Source organism: Hylobates moloch, unplaced genomic scaffold, assembly GCF_009828535.3.
Source record: "Hylobates moloch isolate HMO894 unplaced genomic scaffold, HMol_V3 SCAFFOLD_19, whole genome shotgun sequence".
NCBI lineage: Eukaryota > Metazoa > Chordata > Mammalia > Primates > Hylobatidae > Hylobates > Hylobates moloch.
In genome coordinates this window covers 10,870,039-10,889,888 of record NW_026652294.1, presented here as the reverse complement: position 1 = coordinate 10,889,888, position 19,850 = coordinate 10,870,039, and the positions used below count along the sequence as shown (strand labels likewise).

The window sequence follows — 19,850 nt, the reverse complement described above, 5'->3', positions numbered from 1 at the left end:
CCTCCAGCCCCATCTCTTGCCACATCCGCGCTCGCACCCCAAGCTCCAGGCAGACGAGCACTGCTTGGCTCCTCAAACCAGCCAGCACCTCTGGCCTGTGAACCTAAGCACGTTCTGTGCCTTGGCTCCCTCTCCCCATCCCCTGCCCAGGGGTCATTCCTGGGCATCCCCTGAATTTCTGGGGTGGGTTGAGGGCCTCTGTAGTCACTCAGGTCTCCTGGGCTTGTCCCTCCTGGGCCCCTAATTTCCCTCCAGGCTTGGCCCAGGTTGGGCTTGGGGAGGGCGCATGGAATGGTTGTGAACAAATAGGTAAGCATTCCAGGTACGTGGGGAGGGAGGTCATCCACAGAGAGGTCCCCCCCAAAACCCTCAAGGACCTCAACTGGAAGGTGAACTCCAAAGGGGAAAGGAGCCCCATCTACCCCAGCTCCAGAGGCACAGGGGTGACGCTGTGGAGGGGTCAGAATCAGGGACTCTGCTCACAGCCACTGCACCACAGGAGGCCGCAGAGCCACTCAGGAGGAGTGGGAAGACAGCCACGGGTGACTGAGAGTCTCTCATTCTTGCCTTGACCAAACTCTACTCTGCCACCCTGGACTCATTTTTTTTATTACCCTTAAGATGGCATCTCATCCTGTCACCCAGGCTGGAGTGTGGTGGCGCAATCTCAGCTCACTGCAACCTCTGCCTCCCAGGTTCAAGTGATCCTCCTGCCTCAGCCTCCCTAGTAGCTGGGATTACAGGTGTGCACCACCACGCCTGGCATATTTTTGTATTTTTAGTAGAGACGGGGTTTCACCATGTTGGCCAGGCTGGTCTCAAACTCCTGTCCTCCAGTGATTCACCTGCTTCAACCTCCCAAAGTGGTGGGATTACAGGCGTGAGCCACCGCGCCTGGCCCCTGGACTCTTTTTCAACCAGGCCTGACCTTTTGACTTCCGTGGTCACCTCTGTATTGTCCAATTTTAGCAGGAATCCTGCTAAGTCAGTTTATCCAGAGCCCCCTGTGTCTGACCACGTTCCATGTCTGACTGGGTTCCTCTTCCTCCACCACCCCTAGGTGCTGTCTGTGCACCCTGGCCTGTCTTCAGCAGGAATTCTGTTAGGTGGGTTTAGCTGGAACCCTTCTTCACTCGGATGTTTCGTTTTAGTCACTTTCCATCCAGTGACCCCCACCCTGCTCCTTGGCTATCAGTCCCAATCTCTCTCCCGCACTGCAAAACCCCATCAATCTTAGTGGCTCCCCACTGCATAAAGTCAGCCTGACCATCCTTAACAAGTGTCATGAATGATAATGGTGGGCTTTGCAGCTGGCCTCATGCCCTCCCTTCTGGGCTTAGCAAAACACCCCCTCTCAACCCTTGTTCTCCTCAGATGACCAAAGGCTTTCCTCCTCACACTGGATGTACATTTCTTCTTTGTTTTAGAGACAGGGTCTTGCTGTTACCCAGGCTGATGTACAGCGGCACAATCATAGCTCACTGCAGCCTGGAACTGGGTTCGAGCAATCCTCCTGCCTCAGCCTCCTAAGTACCTAAGACTACAGCTGTGCCCAGCGAATTAACCACCATGCCCAGGGAATTAATTATTATTATTATTTTGAGATGGGGTCTCATTCTGTCGCCCAGGCTAGAGTGCAGTGGTACAATCATGGCTCATTGCATGATTTTTTTATTTTTGGTAGAGATGAGGTTTTGCTGTGTTACCCATGCTGGTCTCAAACTCCTGGGCTCAAGTGATCCGCCTGCCTTGGCCTCCCAAAGTGTTGGAATTATAGGTGTGAGCCACCGCGCCTGGCCTCATGTACATTTCTAAATCTCTCATGCCAGGACCTCTGAGGTTTCTGCAGACCACACTCTCTCCTTCCACCCCTCATCACCTTTCCTCTGCAAGGGGCCTCCCTTTCTGGCCTGGACCCCTTCACACTCCCCAGCCACCCCTTCTCCTCCCCAGCTCAGCCTGTCCACCCTGCTGCTCCCCTTGAGTCTTCCCTGAGGCTCAGGGAGTGCAGGTTGGGGGTGCTCAGGTCTCAGCAGGGCCAGCACTCACCACTGGTGTTTCTTGCCACACCCTGTGTAAGGCCCCAGAGCAGGCCTACCTGTGGCCTCTCTGAGGTCTCAGTATCGGACTAATTAACATCCCCAACCCATGCCATGGGGCCTCTGATGTGTTCCCAGCACTGGACCAGGTGGGGGAATCCAGAGATTATGTTCAGACCCAGCCCTGCCTTCCTGGAGCCCTCAGGGAGCCAAGCCAGCAACAGTCCTCACCCGGCTCAGCCAGGACACTGTGGTTGCCTAGACAGGACATGAGAACCAGTCACAGGCAGACCTGCAAATGGGTTTCACTGTCCAGAATTGAATGGATGGCTACCCAGCTGTGGCAGGGCGAAGGCATTACTGAGGAAAAGGGGCTCACTGCCCCATGTGCTAAAAGCCAATGCTGACACTGAGTTGTTTTTTGTTGTTTTTTTTTTTGAGATGGAGTCTTGCTCTGTTGTCCAGTCTGGAGTGCAGCAGCGCCAACTCAGCTCACCGCAACCTCCACCTCCTGGGTTCAAGCAATTCTCCTGCCTCAGCCTCCCGAGTAGCTGGGATTACAGGCGCCCGCTACCATGCCCAGCTAATTTTTGTATTTTTAGTAAAGACAGGGTTTCTCCATGTTGGCCAGGCTGGTTTTGAACTCCTGACCTCATGATCCACCTGCCTTGGCCTCCCAAAGTGCTGGGATTACAAGCATGAGCCACCGCGCCCGGCCGACACTGGGTTTTTGAGAAAAGAAAAGCTTTTATTGCAAGTTGATTTACAAGGGGATAGGAGTCCAGCTCAAAGCTGCCTCCCTGTACTGGCTTTAAGGCAGTAATTTTATTGGAAAAGGTTTATGGGGTGGAAGGAAAGGGAGGTCCTTGGGCAGGCGCAGTTATCCTTCATACCTCCTCATGGGTCACATGTGCAAATAGGAGACATTAGTATGAAACACGCGGTGAAAATTTAGGCTTTGATGTCTGAAAGCCTGTTCTGCACAGACTCCTGTTGGCCATCTTGGTTCCAGCCAATTTCAGCCAGTTTCTAAAATCTCACAAGTGGAGGGAGTGTCAGCTTTTTAGGAAGTTGTTTCTTACCTGCTATCCTGCAAACTCAATAATTTCTATTAGTCCCTGACATCTTTAACTCCTTGGGGCATGGTTTCGGAGGGACCCATAGGGCTGGCAACACGGATGTGCGACCTGTGGGCTGTTGCCCAGGGCCTCGTGGGCAGAGAGGCCCTGTGCTCCATTTAATGCTCTGCTGTTGCTGTCTTGAAATTCTTCATAGTTTTCCAATGGGCGCTGCTCATTCTCATTCTCGCTCTTTTTTTTTTTTTTTTTTTTGAGATAGAGTTTCACTCTTGTTGCCCAGGCTGGAGTGCAATGGTGCGATCTTGACTCACTGCAACCTCCACTTCCCAGTTTCAAGCGATTCTCCTGCCTCAGCCTCCTGAGTAGCTGGGATTACAGGTGTCTGCCACCATGCCCGGCTAATTTTTGTATTTTTATTAGAGACAAGAGTTTCACCATGTTGACCAGGCTGGTCTCAAACTCCTGACCTCAGGTGATCCACCCGCCTCAGCCTCCCAAAGTGTTGGGATTACAGGCGTGAGCCACTGTGCCCAGCCTCTCTTTTTTTTCTTTTTTTTGAGACAGGGTCTCACTCTGTCGCCTACACTGGAGTGCAGTGGCGTTATCTCAGCTCACTGCAACCTCCGCCTCCCGAGTTCAAGCAATTCTTGTGCCTCAGTCTCGAAGTGGCTGGGATTAGAGGTGTGTGCCACCATGCCCAACTAATTTTTGTATTTTTAGTAGAGATGGGTTTCGCCATGTTGGCCAGGCTGGTCTCGAATTCCTGGCCTCAAGTGATCCATCCTCCTCGGCCTCCCAAAGTGCTGGGATTACAGGCATGAACCACTATGCCCAGTTGTGTGGGCTGCTTATTCTCATTTCATACTGGACCTTGCAGATTATATGGCCAGTCCTGAGAGTCTCGAGGCTTCATGCGTGGGCCATTCACCAGGTATGCATCCATCTGGCATCACCCATCATCCTCATCTTCTGCTGGGTGCCTTGCCACATGGTGATGTCAAAGGCCTGTGGTTGAAGTGATCATGGGATGTGGCACTCACGAGTGGTGTCCAGCTGGGAGCTTCGGGAATGCCCAAATCCTGCTTCCTGTGAAGTCCCCCAGCGAGATACAGGCACAAAGACACAGATGCACAGGAAACCAACGTGCCACTTGGTTCTGGGAGCCTCTTAGAAAAAACTACAGTGGGCCTGGGGCCTTTAGAGGTCGCTGGGTGATGAGTCCCTCTTGGGATTAGACCATGGTGACTGCTGATCCTCAGCAAGTCACACAAGGCTTCACAACCGTTCCAGATGATAAAACATGGCACCAGGGCTGGATGCCGGTGGGAAGTCCCTCCTTCCGCTCTGGTTTTGTGGTTGCTTGCTGTGTGCTGTTTCCAAGAGAGGACAAAGGGGAACTCACCCCCGAGGGTCCCAAAGGAGGTGAGAAAGGTGCAACTGGATGTCACTCTCAGTCCTGCCTCAAGTGAGTCACACAGTTCTGACCAGCTGTGCAGAGGACACCGTTTCTCTTTCTTTCTCTTCTTAGAGACGAGGTCCCGCCCTGCTGCCCAGGCTGGAGTGTGGTGGTGTGATCATAGCTCACTGCAGCCTCGACTTCTTGGGCTCAAGCAATCCTCCCATCTCAGTCTCCCAAAGCGCTGGTATTACAGGCATGAACCACCACGCTGGGCCAGAGAGAGCCCACCGTTTCTGTGCGAGGAGAGGCAATGAAGGTGTCCCCTCTGCCCTCTGAAGTTGCCACCCAGTTATGCCCACGGAGCCTAGTTGTGTCTACGGTCAGATACTTCTGGGCTGCCCCTGAGACCAGATGAGTGATGTCACTGCAGAGTCCTGAATTGCCTGGGAAGGCAGGAAGGACAATGAGTGGTGTCTGAAAGTACAGCCCTAGACATGGAGGGAGAGAACAGTAAGAAGCATTTGACTGATTTTGGTCTCTTTTGTTTTGTTTTTGAGACAAGGCCTTACTCTGTCACCCAGGCTGGAGTGCGGTGGTCTGATCATGGCTCACTGCAGCCTTGAACTCTTGGACAGCAGCGATCTTCCTGCCTCAGCTTCCTGAGTAGCTGGGACTACAGACATGTGCCACCACACTAGGCTAATTTTTTTTTGAAAGATGGGGTCTCACTATATTGCCCAGGCTGGTCTCAAACTCCTGGGCTCAAGTGATCCTTCCACCTCGGCTTCCCAAAGTGCGGGACTACAGGTGTGAGCCACCGCGCCCGGCCTGATCTTGGTCTCTTGATTTTCTGAAAGCTCCATCTCATTGTGACTAAAAGAGTTGAGAGAGGCTGGGTTTCTGTAACTTCTGCAGGTTGTAACATACTCTAAAGGTTCTAAACTATTACTAAGCGGATGATCAGTTCCTTAATTTGGGCTTTTGTAAAGTGGGCCAGAGTTCGAGGCTTAGACTCGAGGTCTAGGGGGACCTTCCCATGCCTGTGCCCAAACACCATATGGAAGAAGTCAATGAGCCCCAGCAGATGTGAGGAGCAGAAGTGAACCCCGGAAAGGCAGCTGTCCAGCAGGGTACATGACCACAGGCTCCATACGAGCAGACACCATGCCCTGTGTCCTTTGCATCCAGCAGAATACCAGTCACCTAGCAGGTGCTCAATAAGTATTTGTGGGGGGGGGGAAAAAAGAGCCATCTGGTCACTCAGAAGCAGACGACTAGGAGGAGAGTGTGCATGTGTGTGGATGTGTGTGCATGTTATGGTGCGTGTGCATGTGGGTGATGTGTGCATGGGTACTTGTGTGCTTGCACCTGTGTGTGCATGTGTGCACACGTGGTGTGTGTGGTGAGGGGATAGGTCTTCTGATAGTGACCCTGCCTTCCAGCAAATTTGACCCAGTCACTGTCCTGGAACCCGACCCATTCTGAATAGCGACCCCTCATCTTGGGGCAAAATGGGGAGTGACAGGAGAGAGGCAGCTCTTTCCTCTCCCCCTGCTAACTGGCACCCTCCCAGGGCCTAAGCTCCCCTTGACCTGTGTGAGAGTCTGAGAGAAGATGCCAGTCCCCCTGGGGACCCGGACGAAGGAGAGAAACACAACATCTTGCTGCCTGGTGTCCAGCGTCGAATGGGGTTCAGGGGACACTTCTATCAGTCCTTGTGCTATCACCTCTGCATGCCATAGAGCTCCAACATAGCCAAGGACAGTGGAGTTCAAATCCAAGGCCTGCCACTTCTTAGTTGTTTGGTCTTGAGCAAAATTCCCTCTTTTGAGTAGGGGAAAAATTATTACTAGCCTGTTGTGATTATTGAATAGGATCATGAAGTAACACATGGTGGGCGGCAGCCTCCAAGATGAGAGTGTGGCCAATGAGCCCCACCTCCTGGCTTCATGCCCTGGTACGGTCACCTCCCATACTGAATAGGGCTGGCCTCTGTACCAATTGGATGTTGTGAAAATGACAGAGTATGATTTCTGAACTACTTTTTTTTTGTGACAGGCTCTTGCTCTGTCACCCAGGCTGGAGTGCAGTGGCACAATCGTGGCTCACTGTACCTTTGAACTCCTGGGCTCCAGGAATCTCCCGTCTCAGCCTCCAGAGGACTACAAGTACACACTACCACATCTGGCTATTTTTTTAAATTTTTTGTAGAGATAGGGTCTTGCTCTGTTGCCCTGGCCAGTCTTGAACTCCTGGCCTTTTTTAATTTTTCTTTTGAGATGGAGTCTCGCTCCATTGCCCAGGCTGGAGCACAATGGCACAATCTCGGCTCATTGCAACCTCCACCTCCCAGGTTCAAGCGACTCCTCTGCCTTAGCCTCCCGAGCAGCTGGGACCACAGGCACGCACCACCATGCCCAGCTAATTTTTGTATTTTTAGTAGGGACGGGGTTTCACCATACTAGCCAGGCTGGTCTGGAACTCCTGACTTTGTGATCCACCCGCCTGGGCCTCCCAAAGTGCTGGGATTACAGGCGGGAGCCACCGCGCCTGGCCGAACTCCTGGCCTCTTGATCCCAAAGTGCTGGGATTACAGGTGTGACCCACCAAGCCTGGCCTAAACTGCTTTTGAATCCCTGACCCACAGAAACTCAGGATAATCATAGTTCCTTGTTTTTTTTTTTTTTTTTTTTTTGAGACGGAGTTTCACTCTTGTAGCCCAGGCTGGAGTGCAGTGGCGCGATCTCGGCTCACTGCAACCTCTGCCTCCCGGGTTCAAGTGATTCTCCTGCCTCAGCCTCCCAAGTAGCTGGGATTACAGGCACCTGCCACCATGCCCAGCTAATTTTTGTATCTTTAGTAGAGACGGGGTTTCACTGTGTTGGCCAGGCTGGTCTCGAACTCCTGACCTCATGATCTGCCTGCCTCGGCCTCCAGTTCCTTGTTTTAAGCTGGTAAATTTTTGGATAGTTTGTTACATGGCAAAGGATGACAAATGCATGTGTGTAGTCCAATGCCTGCAGCACAGTAAGTGCTCAATAAATGATAGCAAGGCGCTGTTACTAATCAACCTTCTCTGGAATCATGCTTTGTAACCAGATTGAGATCATCGTGCCAGGTTCCTTCTCTCCTTCAACCGTTCCAGCCAATACAGCAAAGGACTGGGTCCATCAGTTTGCCAGGTGTGTCCAGATTCCTCTTTGACTTCAAGAAGGCCCCCACACCATAGTCAACAGCCGTTTCCACTTTGTACTAGTTAATTGATAGCCTGCTTTTGTAAATCTCTTACATCTGGACTGTTCTTTTTAAAATGTAAGGTCCTCAGCTGGGCACAGCAATGCGTGCGTGTAATCCCAGCTACTCGGGAGGCTGAGGTGGGAAGATCCCTTGAGCCCAGCGGTTTGAGGCTGCAGTGCGCTATGATTCAACCTGTGAATGGGCCCTGCACTCCAGCCTGGGCAATATAGCAAGACCTCGACTTTTTTTCAACTTTTATTTTAGATGTAGGGCGTACATACGCAGGTTTGTTACATGGGTGTATTGCGTGATGCTGAGGTTTGGGATATGAATGATCCCATCAGCCAGGTGGTGAGCATAGTTCCCAAGAGTGAGTTTTTCAACCCTTACTCCCTTCTCTCCCTTCCCCGCTTAGTAGTCCCCAGTGTCTACTGTTGCCATCTTTATGTCCCTGAGTACCTGTATTAGTCTGTTCTCACACTGTGATAAAGAAATACCCGAGGCCGGGCGTGGTGGCTCATGCCTGTAATCCCAGCACTTTGGGAGGCTGAGGCGGGTGGATCACTTGAGGTCAGGAGTTCCAGACCAACCTGGCCAACATGGTGAAATCCTGTCTCTACTAAAAATACAAAAATTAGCTGGGCGTGGTGGTGGCCCCTGTAATCCCAGCTATTCGGGAGGCTGAGGCAAGAGAATCGCTTGAACCCGGGAGGCGGATGTTGCAGGGAGCCGAGATTGCGCCACTGCACTCTAGTCTGGGCGAAGACAGCAAAACGCCATCTCAAAAAAACAGAACAAGAAATACATACTTGAAACTGGATAATTTATAAAGGAAAGAGGTTTAATTGACTCACAGTTCCGCATTTTTTGCTGGGGAGGCCGCAGGAAACTTACAAGCATGGCGGAAGGCAAAAAGGGAAAAGGTGGCAGGAGAGCCTGAGAGCCGGCGCAGGAAAAAATTCCACTTTTAAAACCATCAGATCTCGCGAGACTCGCTCACTATCACGAGAACGGCGGGGCGGGGCGGGGGGAATTGCCCCCGTAATCCTTCCCTCCCTTAACACGTGGGGATTACAAGTCCCTTCCTCGGCAAGCAGGGACTACGATTCGAGATGAGATTTGTGTGAGGACACAGAGCCAAACCATATCAGTACCCAATGTTTATGGTTTTATGTACTTGTGAATGGCCTCCAGCTGGATCCGTGTTGCTGCAAAGTAGGTGATTTCATTTTTTTATGATTATGTAGTATTCCACAGTGTATATGTACTACGATTTCTTTATCTAATCCACCACTGATGGGCACTTGCGTTGATTCCTTGTCTTTGCTATTGTGAATAGTGCTACAATGAACACACAAGTGCCTATGTCATTTTGGTATAATACTTTGTTTTCTTTTGGATACATACCCAATAATGGAATTGCTTTTTTTTTTTTCTTTTTTTTTTGTGACGGAGTTTTTGGTTTTGCTCTTGTTGCCCAGGCTGGAATGCAGTGGCACAATCTCGGTTCACTGCAACCTCCACCTCCAGGGTTCAAGCAATTCTCCTGCCTCTTGAGTAGCTGAGATTATAGGCGTCTGCCACCACGCCCAGCTAATTTTCTGTATTTTTAGTGGAAACGGGGTTTCACCATGTTGGCCAGGCTGGTCTTGAACTCCTGACCTCAGTTCATCCACCTGCCTCAGCCTTCCAGAGTGCTGGGATTACAGGTGTGAGCCACTGTGCCCAGCCGGCATTGCTTTTCTTGTTCCAAGGGGAATGCTTCAGTGTTTGCCAGTTCAGTTCTGATGTTGGCTGTGGGTTTGTCATAGATGGCTCTTATTATTTTGAGGTACGTTCCTTCGATGCCTAGTTTCTTGAGGGTTTTTATCACGAAAGGATGTTGGATTTTATTGAAAGCATTTTCTGCATCTATTGGGATGATGGTTTTTGTTTGTAATTCTGTTTCTGTGGTGAATCACATTTATTGATTCATGCATGTTGAACCAATCTTGCATCACAGGAATGAAACCTACTTGATCATAGTGAATTAATCTTTTTTTTTTTTTTTTTTTTTTTGAGATAGAGTCTCGCCCTGTTGTTCAGGCTGGAGTGCAGTGGCACAATCTCAGCTCACTGCAACCTCTACCTCCAGGTTCAAGTGATTCTCCTGCCTCAGCCTCCCGAGGAGCTGGGATTACAGACATGCACCACCATACCTGCCTAATTTTTTTGTATTTTTAGTAGAGACGGGGTTTCGCCATGTTGGTCAGGCTGGTCTCGAACTTGTGGCCTCTAGTGATCTATCCACCTCAGCCTCCCAAAGTGCTGAGATTACTGCATGAGCCACCACCCGGCCAACTTTTTGATGTGCTGTTGAATTCAGTTTGCTAGTATTTTGTTGAGGATTGTTGTGTCTATGTTCATCAGGGATATTGGCCTGAAGCTTTCTTTTTTCACTGTGTCTTTGCCAGGTTTTGAGGTCAGGGTGATGCTGGCTTCACAGAATGAGTTACAGAAGAGTTCCTCCTACCTGATTTTTTGGAATAGTTTCAGTAGAATTGGTAGCAGCTCTTCCTTGTACATCTAGGGGAATGTGGCTGTAAATCTAACTGGTCCAAAGCTTTTTTTGACTGGTAAGTTTTTTAGTACCGATTCAATTTCTTTTTTTTTTTTTTTTTTTGAGATGGAGTCTCGCTCTGTCACCCAGGCTGGAGTGCAGTGGTGCGATCTCGGCTCACTGCAAGCTCTGCCTCCCGGGTTCACGCCATTCTCCTGCCTCAGCCTCCCGAGTAGCTGGGACTACAGGCGCCTGCCACCACGCCTGGCTAATTTTTTGTATTTTTAGTACAGACGGGGTTTCATCGTGTTAGCCAGGATGGTCTTGATCTCCTGACCTCATGATCTGCCCGCCTTGGCCCCCCAAAGTGCTGGGATTACAGGCGTGAGCCACCACGCCCGGCCAGTGCTGATTCAATTTCTGAACATGATATTGATTTGTTCAGTCTTTCAGTTTCTTCCTGATTCACTGTTGGGAGATGGTGTGTTTCCAGGAATTTATCTATTGCCTCTAGATTTTCTAGTTTATGTGTGCAGAGGTGTTCATAATAGTCTGTGAGGATCTTTTGTATTTCTCTTGTATTGTGGGGTCACTTATTACAAGTGACACCTTTGTTATTTCTGATTTTGCTTATTTGATCTCTCTTTTTTTTCTTTGTTAATCTAGCTAGGGGTTTGCTGGTCCTGTTTATCCTTTCAAATAATCAACTTTTGGTTTTTCTGATTCTTTGTATGAATTTTTGTGTCTCAATTTCATTAAGTTCTACGCTGATTTTAGTTATTTCTTTTCTTCTGCTATCTTCTGGGTTAGTTTGTTCTTGTTTATCTAGTTCCTCTATGTGTGATATTAGATGGTTAATTTGAGGTCTAACTTTTTGAGGTAGGCGATTAGCACGATCAGCTTTCCTCTTAACACTGCTTTTGCTGCATCCCAGAGATTTTGGTATTTTTTATCTCTGTTTTCATTTCTTTCAAAGAATTTTTTTGATTTTGTGCCTTTATTTTGTTGTTTACCCCCAAAATCATTCGGGAGCAAGTCATTTAATTTTCATATAATTGTGTGGTTTTGAGAGATCTTCTTAAGTATTTATTTATTTATTTATTTATTGAGATGGAGTCTCGCTCTGTCACCAGGCTGGAGTGCAGTGGCATGATCTTGGCTCACTGCAACCTCTGCCTCCCAGGTTCAAGTGATTCTCCTGCCTCAGCCTCCCAAGTAGCTGGGATTACAGGCACCTGCCACCATGCTTAGCTAATTTTTTTTTTTTTTGTATGTTTAGTTGAGACAGGGTTTCACCATGTTGGCCAGGCTGGTCTCGAACTCCTGACCTCAAGTGATCCAACTGTCTTGGCCTCCTGAAGTGCTAGGATTACAGGCGTGAGCCACCACACCCAGCCGAAATCTTCTTAGTATTTTCTGTCTTTATTCTACTGTGGTCCAAGAGTATGGCTGGTATGATTTTGATTTTTTTGAATGTATTGAGACTTGCTCTATGGCTGAGCATGTGGTTGATCTTGGAATATGTTCCATGTGCGGATGAGAAGAATGTATATTCTGTGGCTGATGGGTGGAGTTTTCCGTAGATGTCTAAAAGGTCCAATTGGTCAAGTGCTGAGTTTAAGTCCAGAAATTCTTTGGTAGTTTTCTGCCTTGATTATCTGTCTAATGCTCTCAGTGGGGTGTTGAAGTCCTCCACTATTATGGAGCTAAGAGACCTTATCTATAAAAAAATGAGGCCGGGCACGGTGGCTCACGCCTGTAATCCCAGCACTTTGGGAGGCCGAGGTGGGCGGATCACGAGGTCAGGAGATCGAGACCATCCTGGCTAACACGGTGAAACCCCGTCTCTACTAAAAATACAAAAAATTAGCCGGGCGAGGTGGCGGGCGCCTGTAGTCCCAACTACGCGGGAGGCTGAGGCAGGAGAATGGCATGAACCCCAGGGGGCGGAGCCTGCAGTGAGCCGAGATCGCACCACTGCACTCCAGCCTGGGTGAAAGAGTGAGACTCCATCTCAAAAAAACAAAACAAAACAAAACAAAAAATGTCCAGGTCTTCTTAAGTGTTTCTACATATATATAAGTAGAGTCCCCTGAGGTTAGCCTCCCTCTTGCTTTAATCTGATGTCCCCATTTTCCTTTATAGGCACCAGGACTTCATCCACCTATCTGCCATCCTCAACATCACATCACGTGCAGAGTTCATCATTCTCTGTTTGTGAAAAATTTCTCACCAGTAAGCACCTGTTTCTGACCAGTCTTGCTCCTTAGCAAGGAGAGTCTGAAACCTGTGCTTCCTGAATGTTTGTTTATTTGTTTTTTTACTTTTGTTTTTGTTTTTTTAGACAGAGTCTCGCTCTGTTGCCCAGGCTGGAGTGCAGTGATGCGATCTCGGCTCACTGCAACCTCCGTCTCCCGGGTTCATGCAATTCTCCTGCCTCAGCCTCCTGAGTAGCTGGGATTACAGGCGTGTGCCACAACGCCTGGCTAATTTTTGTATTTTTAGTAGAGATAGGGTTTCACCATGTTGGTCAGGCTGGTCTCGAACTCCTGACCTCATGATCCACCCACCTCAACCTCCCAAAGAGCTGGGATTACAGGCATAAGCCACCGCTCCTGGCCTTTGGTTTTGTTTTGTTTTTGCTTCCTGAATGTTTACAACTGAGAACATTAAGGAGCAAAACACTCCTGGGCTGGCTGGGTGCAGTGGCTCATGCCTGAAATCCCAGCACTTTGGGAGGCCAAGGAGGAAGGATCACTTGAACTCAGGAGTTCGAGACCAGCCTGGGCAACGAAGTGAGATCCTGTCTCTAAACAAACAAACAAACAAAACACTTGGCTGGGCACCGTGGCTCATGCCTGTAATCCCAGCACTTTAGGAGGCCAAGGCAGGTGGATCACTTGAAGTCAGGAGTTCGAGACCAGCTCTGGCCAACATGGAGAAACCCTGTCTCTACTAAAAATACAAAAATTAGCCCAGCTTGGTGGCAGCTGCATGTAATCCCAGCTACTTGGGAGGCTGAGGCAGGAGAATTGCTTGAACCCAGGAGGCAGAGGTTGCAGTGAGCTGAGCAGTGAGCCAGCCTGGGCAACAGAGTGAGACTCCGTCTCAAAAAACAAAAATAAAACAAAAAATCAACACTCTTGAGCTGACCACTACTGCCGTTCATCCTCCAGACCCATTTCCTGTGGTCTTCATCTCCCACCAGGCTGGCAAATAACTATCAGCCACAGCCATGCCCTGGAGGTGGGGCCATCTGGAACCAAGACTGATCCCTTCTGGACTCAGGACTGACTTTGTAATTTGTGAGGTCCAGTGCAAAATAAAAATATGGGGCCCCTTCTTGGAAAATGATTAAGAATTTCAAGACAGTGACAGCTAGGGCCAAATGTGGGGCCTTTGTGAGGATGGGCCCTGTGTGACTGTGGAGGCTGCACATCCATGAAGCTGCCCTGCTGGTGGCAGAGACCTTTCCAGCCCACCAGGCCCAGTTTCCCTAGAATGCCCCGTGCCCCATGTCGGCGCCTCTCCTCTGTTCTCCCTTTTCCTTCCCTAGTGCCCTCTCACATCCTCTCCTGCAAAGTGAGCCAGGAATCTTGGCTGGCGTGGCCTCCCCTTGATGTCTTCAGGGCTATTGGGTTTCCCTTGACATTCATCTGGGGGACTCTGCCTCTTGCTCCGGCATCATTTTGTCCCTCTACAGCCATGGCTGGCTGCATGTGAGGAACCTGGACCACATGGGGCCAGATTGCAAATTGGTACCCCGTGTTTTACCCGTGTTTCTCACACTGGGCCAGCCCACTTCTCCAGCCTGATGCTCTCATGTGCTGAGCAACAATCTCAAGGCATTCTGGGCCCTGACATGACTACGGGCTTTTGAATAGTGTGGCAGAGACGAGCTATATATTTGCTAATTTCATTGTACACAACTCCTGGCCCACTGGAAGACTACATTTCCCAGTGGCCCTTGCATCCAGGTGGGACCACGTGACCTGTAACGGACAATGAAATGTGAGGGGAAATGGAGTACAGGACTCCTAGGCCATGTCCCTCTGCCATGTTTGCTCCCCCGACCTGCCTGTTTGTGACACAGACGGTGGAACGACAAGATGGAAGCAATCCCTTCTTACTTTGTAGTCTCCCTTAGAGGCTACACAATGCCCTTCTCCCAGCCCAAGGGCTCAGGGAATGTATCTAGGGGGATTGGCTTTCACCCCATTTTCCAAGGTGGGTCCTTGCCACCAGCATCCATGTTTTCAGGAAGCTCCATGCAGCCATGGACATGACATTGGCCACAGAGGCAAAGTCATGGTGGGGGCTGGATGTGGTGGCTCACACCTGTAATCTCAGCACTTTGGGAGGCCGAGGCAGGTGGATCACTTGAGGCCAGGAGTTCGAGACCAGCCTGGCCAACATGGTGAAACACCGTCTCTACTAAAAATACAGAAATTAGCTGGGCATGGTGGCGCATGCCTGTAATCCCAGCTATTCGGGAGGCTGAGGCAGGAGAATCACTTGAACCCAGGAGGTGGAGGTTGCAGTGAGCTGAGATCGCGCCATTGCACTCCAGCCTGGGCGACAAGAGTGAGACTCCGTCTCAAACAACGAAAAACAAAGTCATGGTGGGGCCTTGGACATGAATTCTGCTCTCTGGACCTCAGCTCCCCCTTTGGAAAGAAAGCAATCCCCCAGTCTCTCATGATGGAATTCTGGTCCCGGGGACAGCTGAGAGCTGTCCACTCGCTCTCTCTGACTACATCCAAGGGAAGACCTGACTGTAATCTTTTTTTTTTTTTTTTTTTTTTTTTGGGAGGGGGTCTCCCCCTGTCCCCCCGGCTGGAGTGCAGTGGCGCAATCTCGGCTCACTGCAAGCTCCGCCTCCCGGGTTCACGCCATTCTCCTGCCTCAGCCTCTCCCAGTAGCTGGGACTACAGGCGCCCGCCACCACGCCCGGCTAATTTTTTGTATTTTTAGTAGAGACGGGGTTTCACCGTGGTCTCGATCTCCTGACCTCGTGATCCGCCCGCCTCGGCCTCCCAAAGTGCTGGGATTACAAGCGTGAGCCACCGCGCCCGGCCGACCTGACTGTAATCTTTGCGTGGAGGCCCCACGGGTCGGCTCCTCTGAGCTTGGCATAGTTTGTAGAAGCCTGAAGATGATAACCCTCTGGAAAGAGTTTTCCAATATGAATATGTGGGGATGGGCAGGTGTGGCTTCAAAGTTGCAAAAGGGGTTCAGTCCATCTTTGCCCCCACTTACCAGCAGGATGACCTTGGGCTAGGAACACCTGTCTGAAGAAGAGATTTTATCCACCCAGGATTAAGTGATGGCAGCACAGACTTTATTTCTCCGAGACTCAATTTCCTCATCTATAAAAATGGGAATAGAACTATACCTACCTCATGGGGTTGCTGGGAGAGTCAAAGGAAATAAGGCACCATATGTAGAGTTGAGCGGGGAGCCGGGTCCGAGGGTGTTTAGTGAATGTCAATGTCAAGATGACCGAGTGCCTGCCCCTCAGCAGCCTTGCTCCTCCCAGCTCTGCGCGTAGGCCCTGGGGCTCCCCCGAGTGGTGTGATGAACGCTAGGGCTGCTCACAGCCATTCATCTGGAATGGGGTGCAGCAGTGTGGGGGCCTTCTTAGGGGTGGGTTCCTAGTACCTCATTTAGAGTTTTGAAGAGGCAGCCAGTGTCCTGTGCGGAGAGCATTCCAAGGCCTGGAAGGCCCACCAATCACCAAGTTCTAGCACAGGCCCAATCAATCACTCCCACAACCTGCCTCAGACTGGCTGGCGGAAGATCAGACGCCCTGGTTGCTGAAGGTTAATTACCAACTTGGGCACCCATTGGCTCAGGGAGAAATTGCAAGAGTCTTTCTCTTTTTGTCTCTTTCCAAAGGCATAAACATTTGTATTGCAAGTAGCCCAGGGGCCCTGGAGATGTTTATTTTGTAGTTAACAAAGAGAAGGACATTTTGGCTTGGGAGCTGAGCATTCTGCTGGCCCAAAGCTTCTGGAGACTCCCTGCACTGGGAGGTGTCTCCAGGAGTGGCTCAGGGTGGGGCAGGGTGGTGGCATGGGTGATGCTGGGCAGCAGAATAGATGTCTAGTCCAGGGCATTGGCCAGGCCCCCTCCTGGGGGCAAGCAGGGGAAGCAGTGTTCCTCAGTGCTCCTAGTGTGTGCTGGAAACACACGCACCAGCATTTTAACAGTGCTTCTACTGAGCAGTGTGACAGTGAGAGAGACTTATGTTGTTCTTTTTGTTTTGTGTGCTTTCCAAATTTTTTTTTTTTGAGATGGAGTTTCGCTCTTGTTGCCCAGGCTGGAATGCAGTGGCACCGTCTCAGCTCACTGCAACCTCCACTTCCCGGATTCAAGTGATTCTCCTGCCTCAGCCTCCTGAGTAGCTGGGATTACAGGCACACACCACCATGCCCAGCTAATTTTTGTATTTTTAGTAGAGACAGGGTTTCGCCATGTTGACCAGGCTGATCTCAAACCCCTGACCTCAGGTGATCTGCCTGCCTTGGCCTCTCAAAGTGCTGGGATTACAGGTGTGAGCCACCATGCCCAGCCTCCAAATTTTAAAATAATCCACCTGTACTTTATTTTCAAACTTGCACATGTAATGCATGAATGTAAGAGATTCAAGCCACATATAAATATATCAAATAAAATGTGAAAATGTAAGTGTCCTCACCTTCTCTTTTCCTTTTTTTTTTTTTGGAGACAGGATTTCACTCTGTTGCCCAGGCCGGAGTGCAATGGCGTGATCACGGCTCACTGCAGCCTAGACCTCCCAGGCTCAAGTGATTCTCCCACTTCAGCCTCCTGAGTAGCTAGGACTACAGGCACACACCACCATGCTTGGCTAATTTTTATATTTTTTGTAGACACCAGGTTTTGCCATGTTGCCCAGGCTGGTCTCGAACTCCTGGGCTCAAGAGATCCACTTACCTTGGCCTCCCAAAGTGCTGGGATTACAGGCGTAAGCAACTGCCTCTGGACCCCTCCTGTCTTCCTTCCTTCCTTTTCCACACGATAAGAGTTAGACACAGACCTTGCAGGACTTTGCTGGTGCCTTTGTATACACAGACATATATTTCCCTCCCTATTTTTAAAATTTGGCCAAAAAAAAAAAAATTACACTTATGCTTTGTTGACTTTTTTCATGTAAGATATTCTGATACAGTGTATGTAGAGGCACTACATTAATTTGTTCTTTTTTTTTTCATTGCCTTTGGAGATTATACACCACATTAATTTCAATGGTGACATACGATTTCATAGTATGGAGGTAGAATAATTCATCTGATCACTTATCTGATGGAATGAGTTCTTTAGAGGGCTTGGTGAGAGTGAGACCTGGGCTAATGTCCAGGTTTAGGGTCAGGAAACCTGTGACATTATTTTTTTCTTTTTTCTTTTCTCTCGCAATTTTGCCCAGGCTGATTCTGAACTCCTGGGCTCAAGGCATCCTTCCCCTCAGCTTCCAGAGTAGCTGGGATTACAGGCACGCATCACCGCGCTGGGCAAAAAATCCGTGTAACTGTAATGGAAGGGCTTGAGTGCAGTTGCGGTTCAGGGCTGGCCTTCTTCCACAGATCTGCGGTCTTACCACGGGGCGGCGCTGGTGAGCAAGCCTGCGCCGGGACGGCTCCTGCAGGAAAGGCGAGGGCGGCAGGAGGCGATGGCTGGGGGCTCTGCCGCAGCGTGAGCTGGGCGGGCGGGCAGCTCCTTACCTCTGCCAGTTGGGCCAGGGGCCTTAGCCTATTTGTACACCTGCAGCATTGGGGGAACTATGAGGACGTTCAAATTCTGCATTTGTTCCCTTACCTGAAGCAACAGATAAGGAAATCCACTGCAGGCAGGGAGTCGGCAGAAAAGGGTATTTTCACCCAACACCTAGGTCCCTAAGAAAGTGAAGGTCAGTAGATACTTTTATTAAATGGGGTCACATATTGAAGGTCTTGGGGAAAACCAGCTACTTGAAGGAACCAAGTCAGGAATTATTCTCTAAGGAGGGAACTGCCCCTACTTTGTGCATTGTAAACTTGGAGTTTGATAAATAGGGTTCTCAATCTGAAAGGCAGGGCAAATCTGAGGTGCCCCCTGCTCCTGGTGGTCCCCTTAGTTTACTGATAAAAATTGTTAAAATGTATTGAGGACTCACAGGCCAGTCACTGAGCTAAATATTGTACCTTTCTTATTTCATTTACTCTTCACAACAACCCTATGAGAAACTACTGCTGTATCTCTTTTCTTTTTTTTTGAGATGAAGTCTCGCCCTGTTACCCAGGCTGGAGGGCAGTGACTAGATCTCGGCTCACTGCAACCTCCGCCTCCCAGGTTCAAGCGATTCTCCTGCCTCAGCCTCCTGGAGTAGCTGGGATTACAGGTGCCCGTCACCACGCCAGGCTAATTTTTTTGTATCTTTAGTAGAGACGGGGTTTCAACATGTTGACCAGGCTTGTCTCAAATTCCTGACCTCAGATGATCCGCCTGCCTCAGCCTCCCAAAGTGCTGGGATTATAGGCATGAGCCACCACACCCAGCCTGTACCTATTTTCTAGATGAATAAGTGGAGGTTATAAAAGAGCCAGGCATGGTGGCTGGTGCCTGTAATCTCAGCACTTTGGGAGGCCAAGATGAGAGGATCACTTGAGCCCAGGAGTTCAAGACCAACCTGGGCAACATAGTGAGATCCTGTCTCTACAATAATTTTTTTTTTTTTAAATCAGCTGGACGTAGCAGCCCACGCCTGTGGTCCCAGCTACTCAGGAAGCTGAGATGGAAGGATTGTTCAAACCCAGGAGAGTGAGGCTGCAATGAGCTATGATTGTGCTGTCAGAGGCAATGGAACCAGAGTGACTCCATCTTGAATAGGGGCTGAATAAAATGAGGCTGAGACCAGCTGGGCTGCATCTCGGCAGCCTAAGGAGGTCGGGCCTCAGACCTAAGGAGGTCGGGCATTCTTAGTCACAGGATGAGATAGGAGATCGGCAGGACTGGTTTCACAAGGTACAGGTCACAAAGACCCCGCTGATAAAATGAGATGCAGTAAAGAAGCCGGACAACTATCTGATCTTTGTCAAACCTGACAAAAACAAGCAATGGGAAAAGGATTACCTATTTAATAAATGGTGCTGGGAAAACTGGCTAGCCATATGTAGAAAGCTGAAACTGGATCCCTTCCTTACACCTTATACAAAAATTAATTCAAGATGGATTAAAGACTTACATGTTAGACCTAAAACCATAAAAACCCTAGAAGAAAACCTAGGCAATACCATTCAGGACATAGGCGTGGGCAAGGACTTCATGACTAAAACACCAACAGCAATGGCAACAAAAGCCAAAATTGACAAATGAGATCTAATTAAACTAAAGAGCTTCTGCACAGCAAAAGAAACTACCATCAGAGTGAACAGGCAACCTACAGAATGGGAGAAAATTTTCGCAACCTACTCATCTGACAAAGGGCTAATATCCAGAATCTACAATGAACTCAAACAAATTTACAAGAAAAAAACAAACAACCCCATCAAAAAGTGGGC

The 19,850-nt window shown here is 49.5% G+C and overlaps 1 protein-coding gene across 1 annotated transcript in view; it reads right to left on the bottom strand.

The window, feature by feature from the left end:
- Positions 1-3,675: 3,675 nt before the first annotated feature.
- The window catches only part of KREMEN1 (kringle containing transmembrane protein 1), a 109,276-nt gene continuing 93,101 nt past the window's right edge, over positions 3,676-19,850 (bottom strand). Inside the window, exon 10 of the mRNA XM_032140085.1 lies at positions 3,676-4,960. Within this exon, the coding sequence (XP_031995976.1) occupies positions 4,898-4,960 (63 nt within the window). The 3' untranslated portion in view covers positions 3,676-4,897. The remainder of the gene's footprint in view (positions 4,961-19,850) is intronic.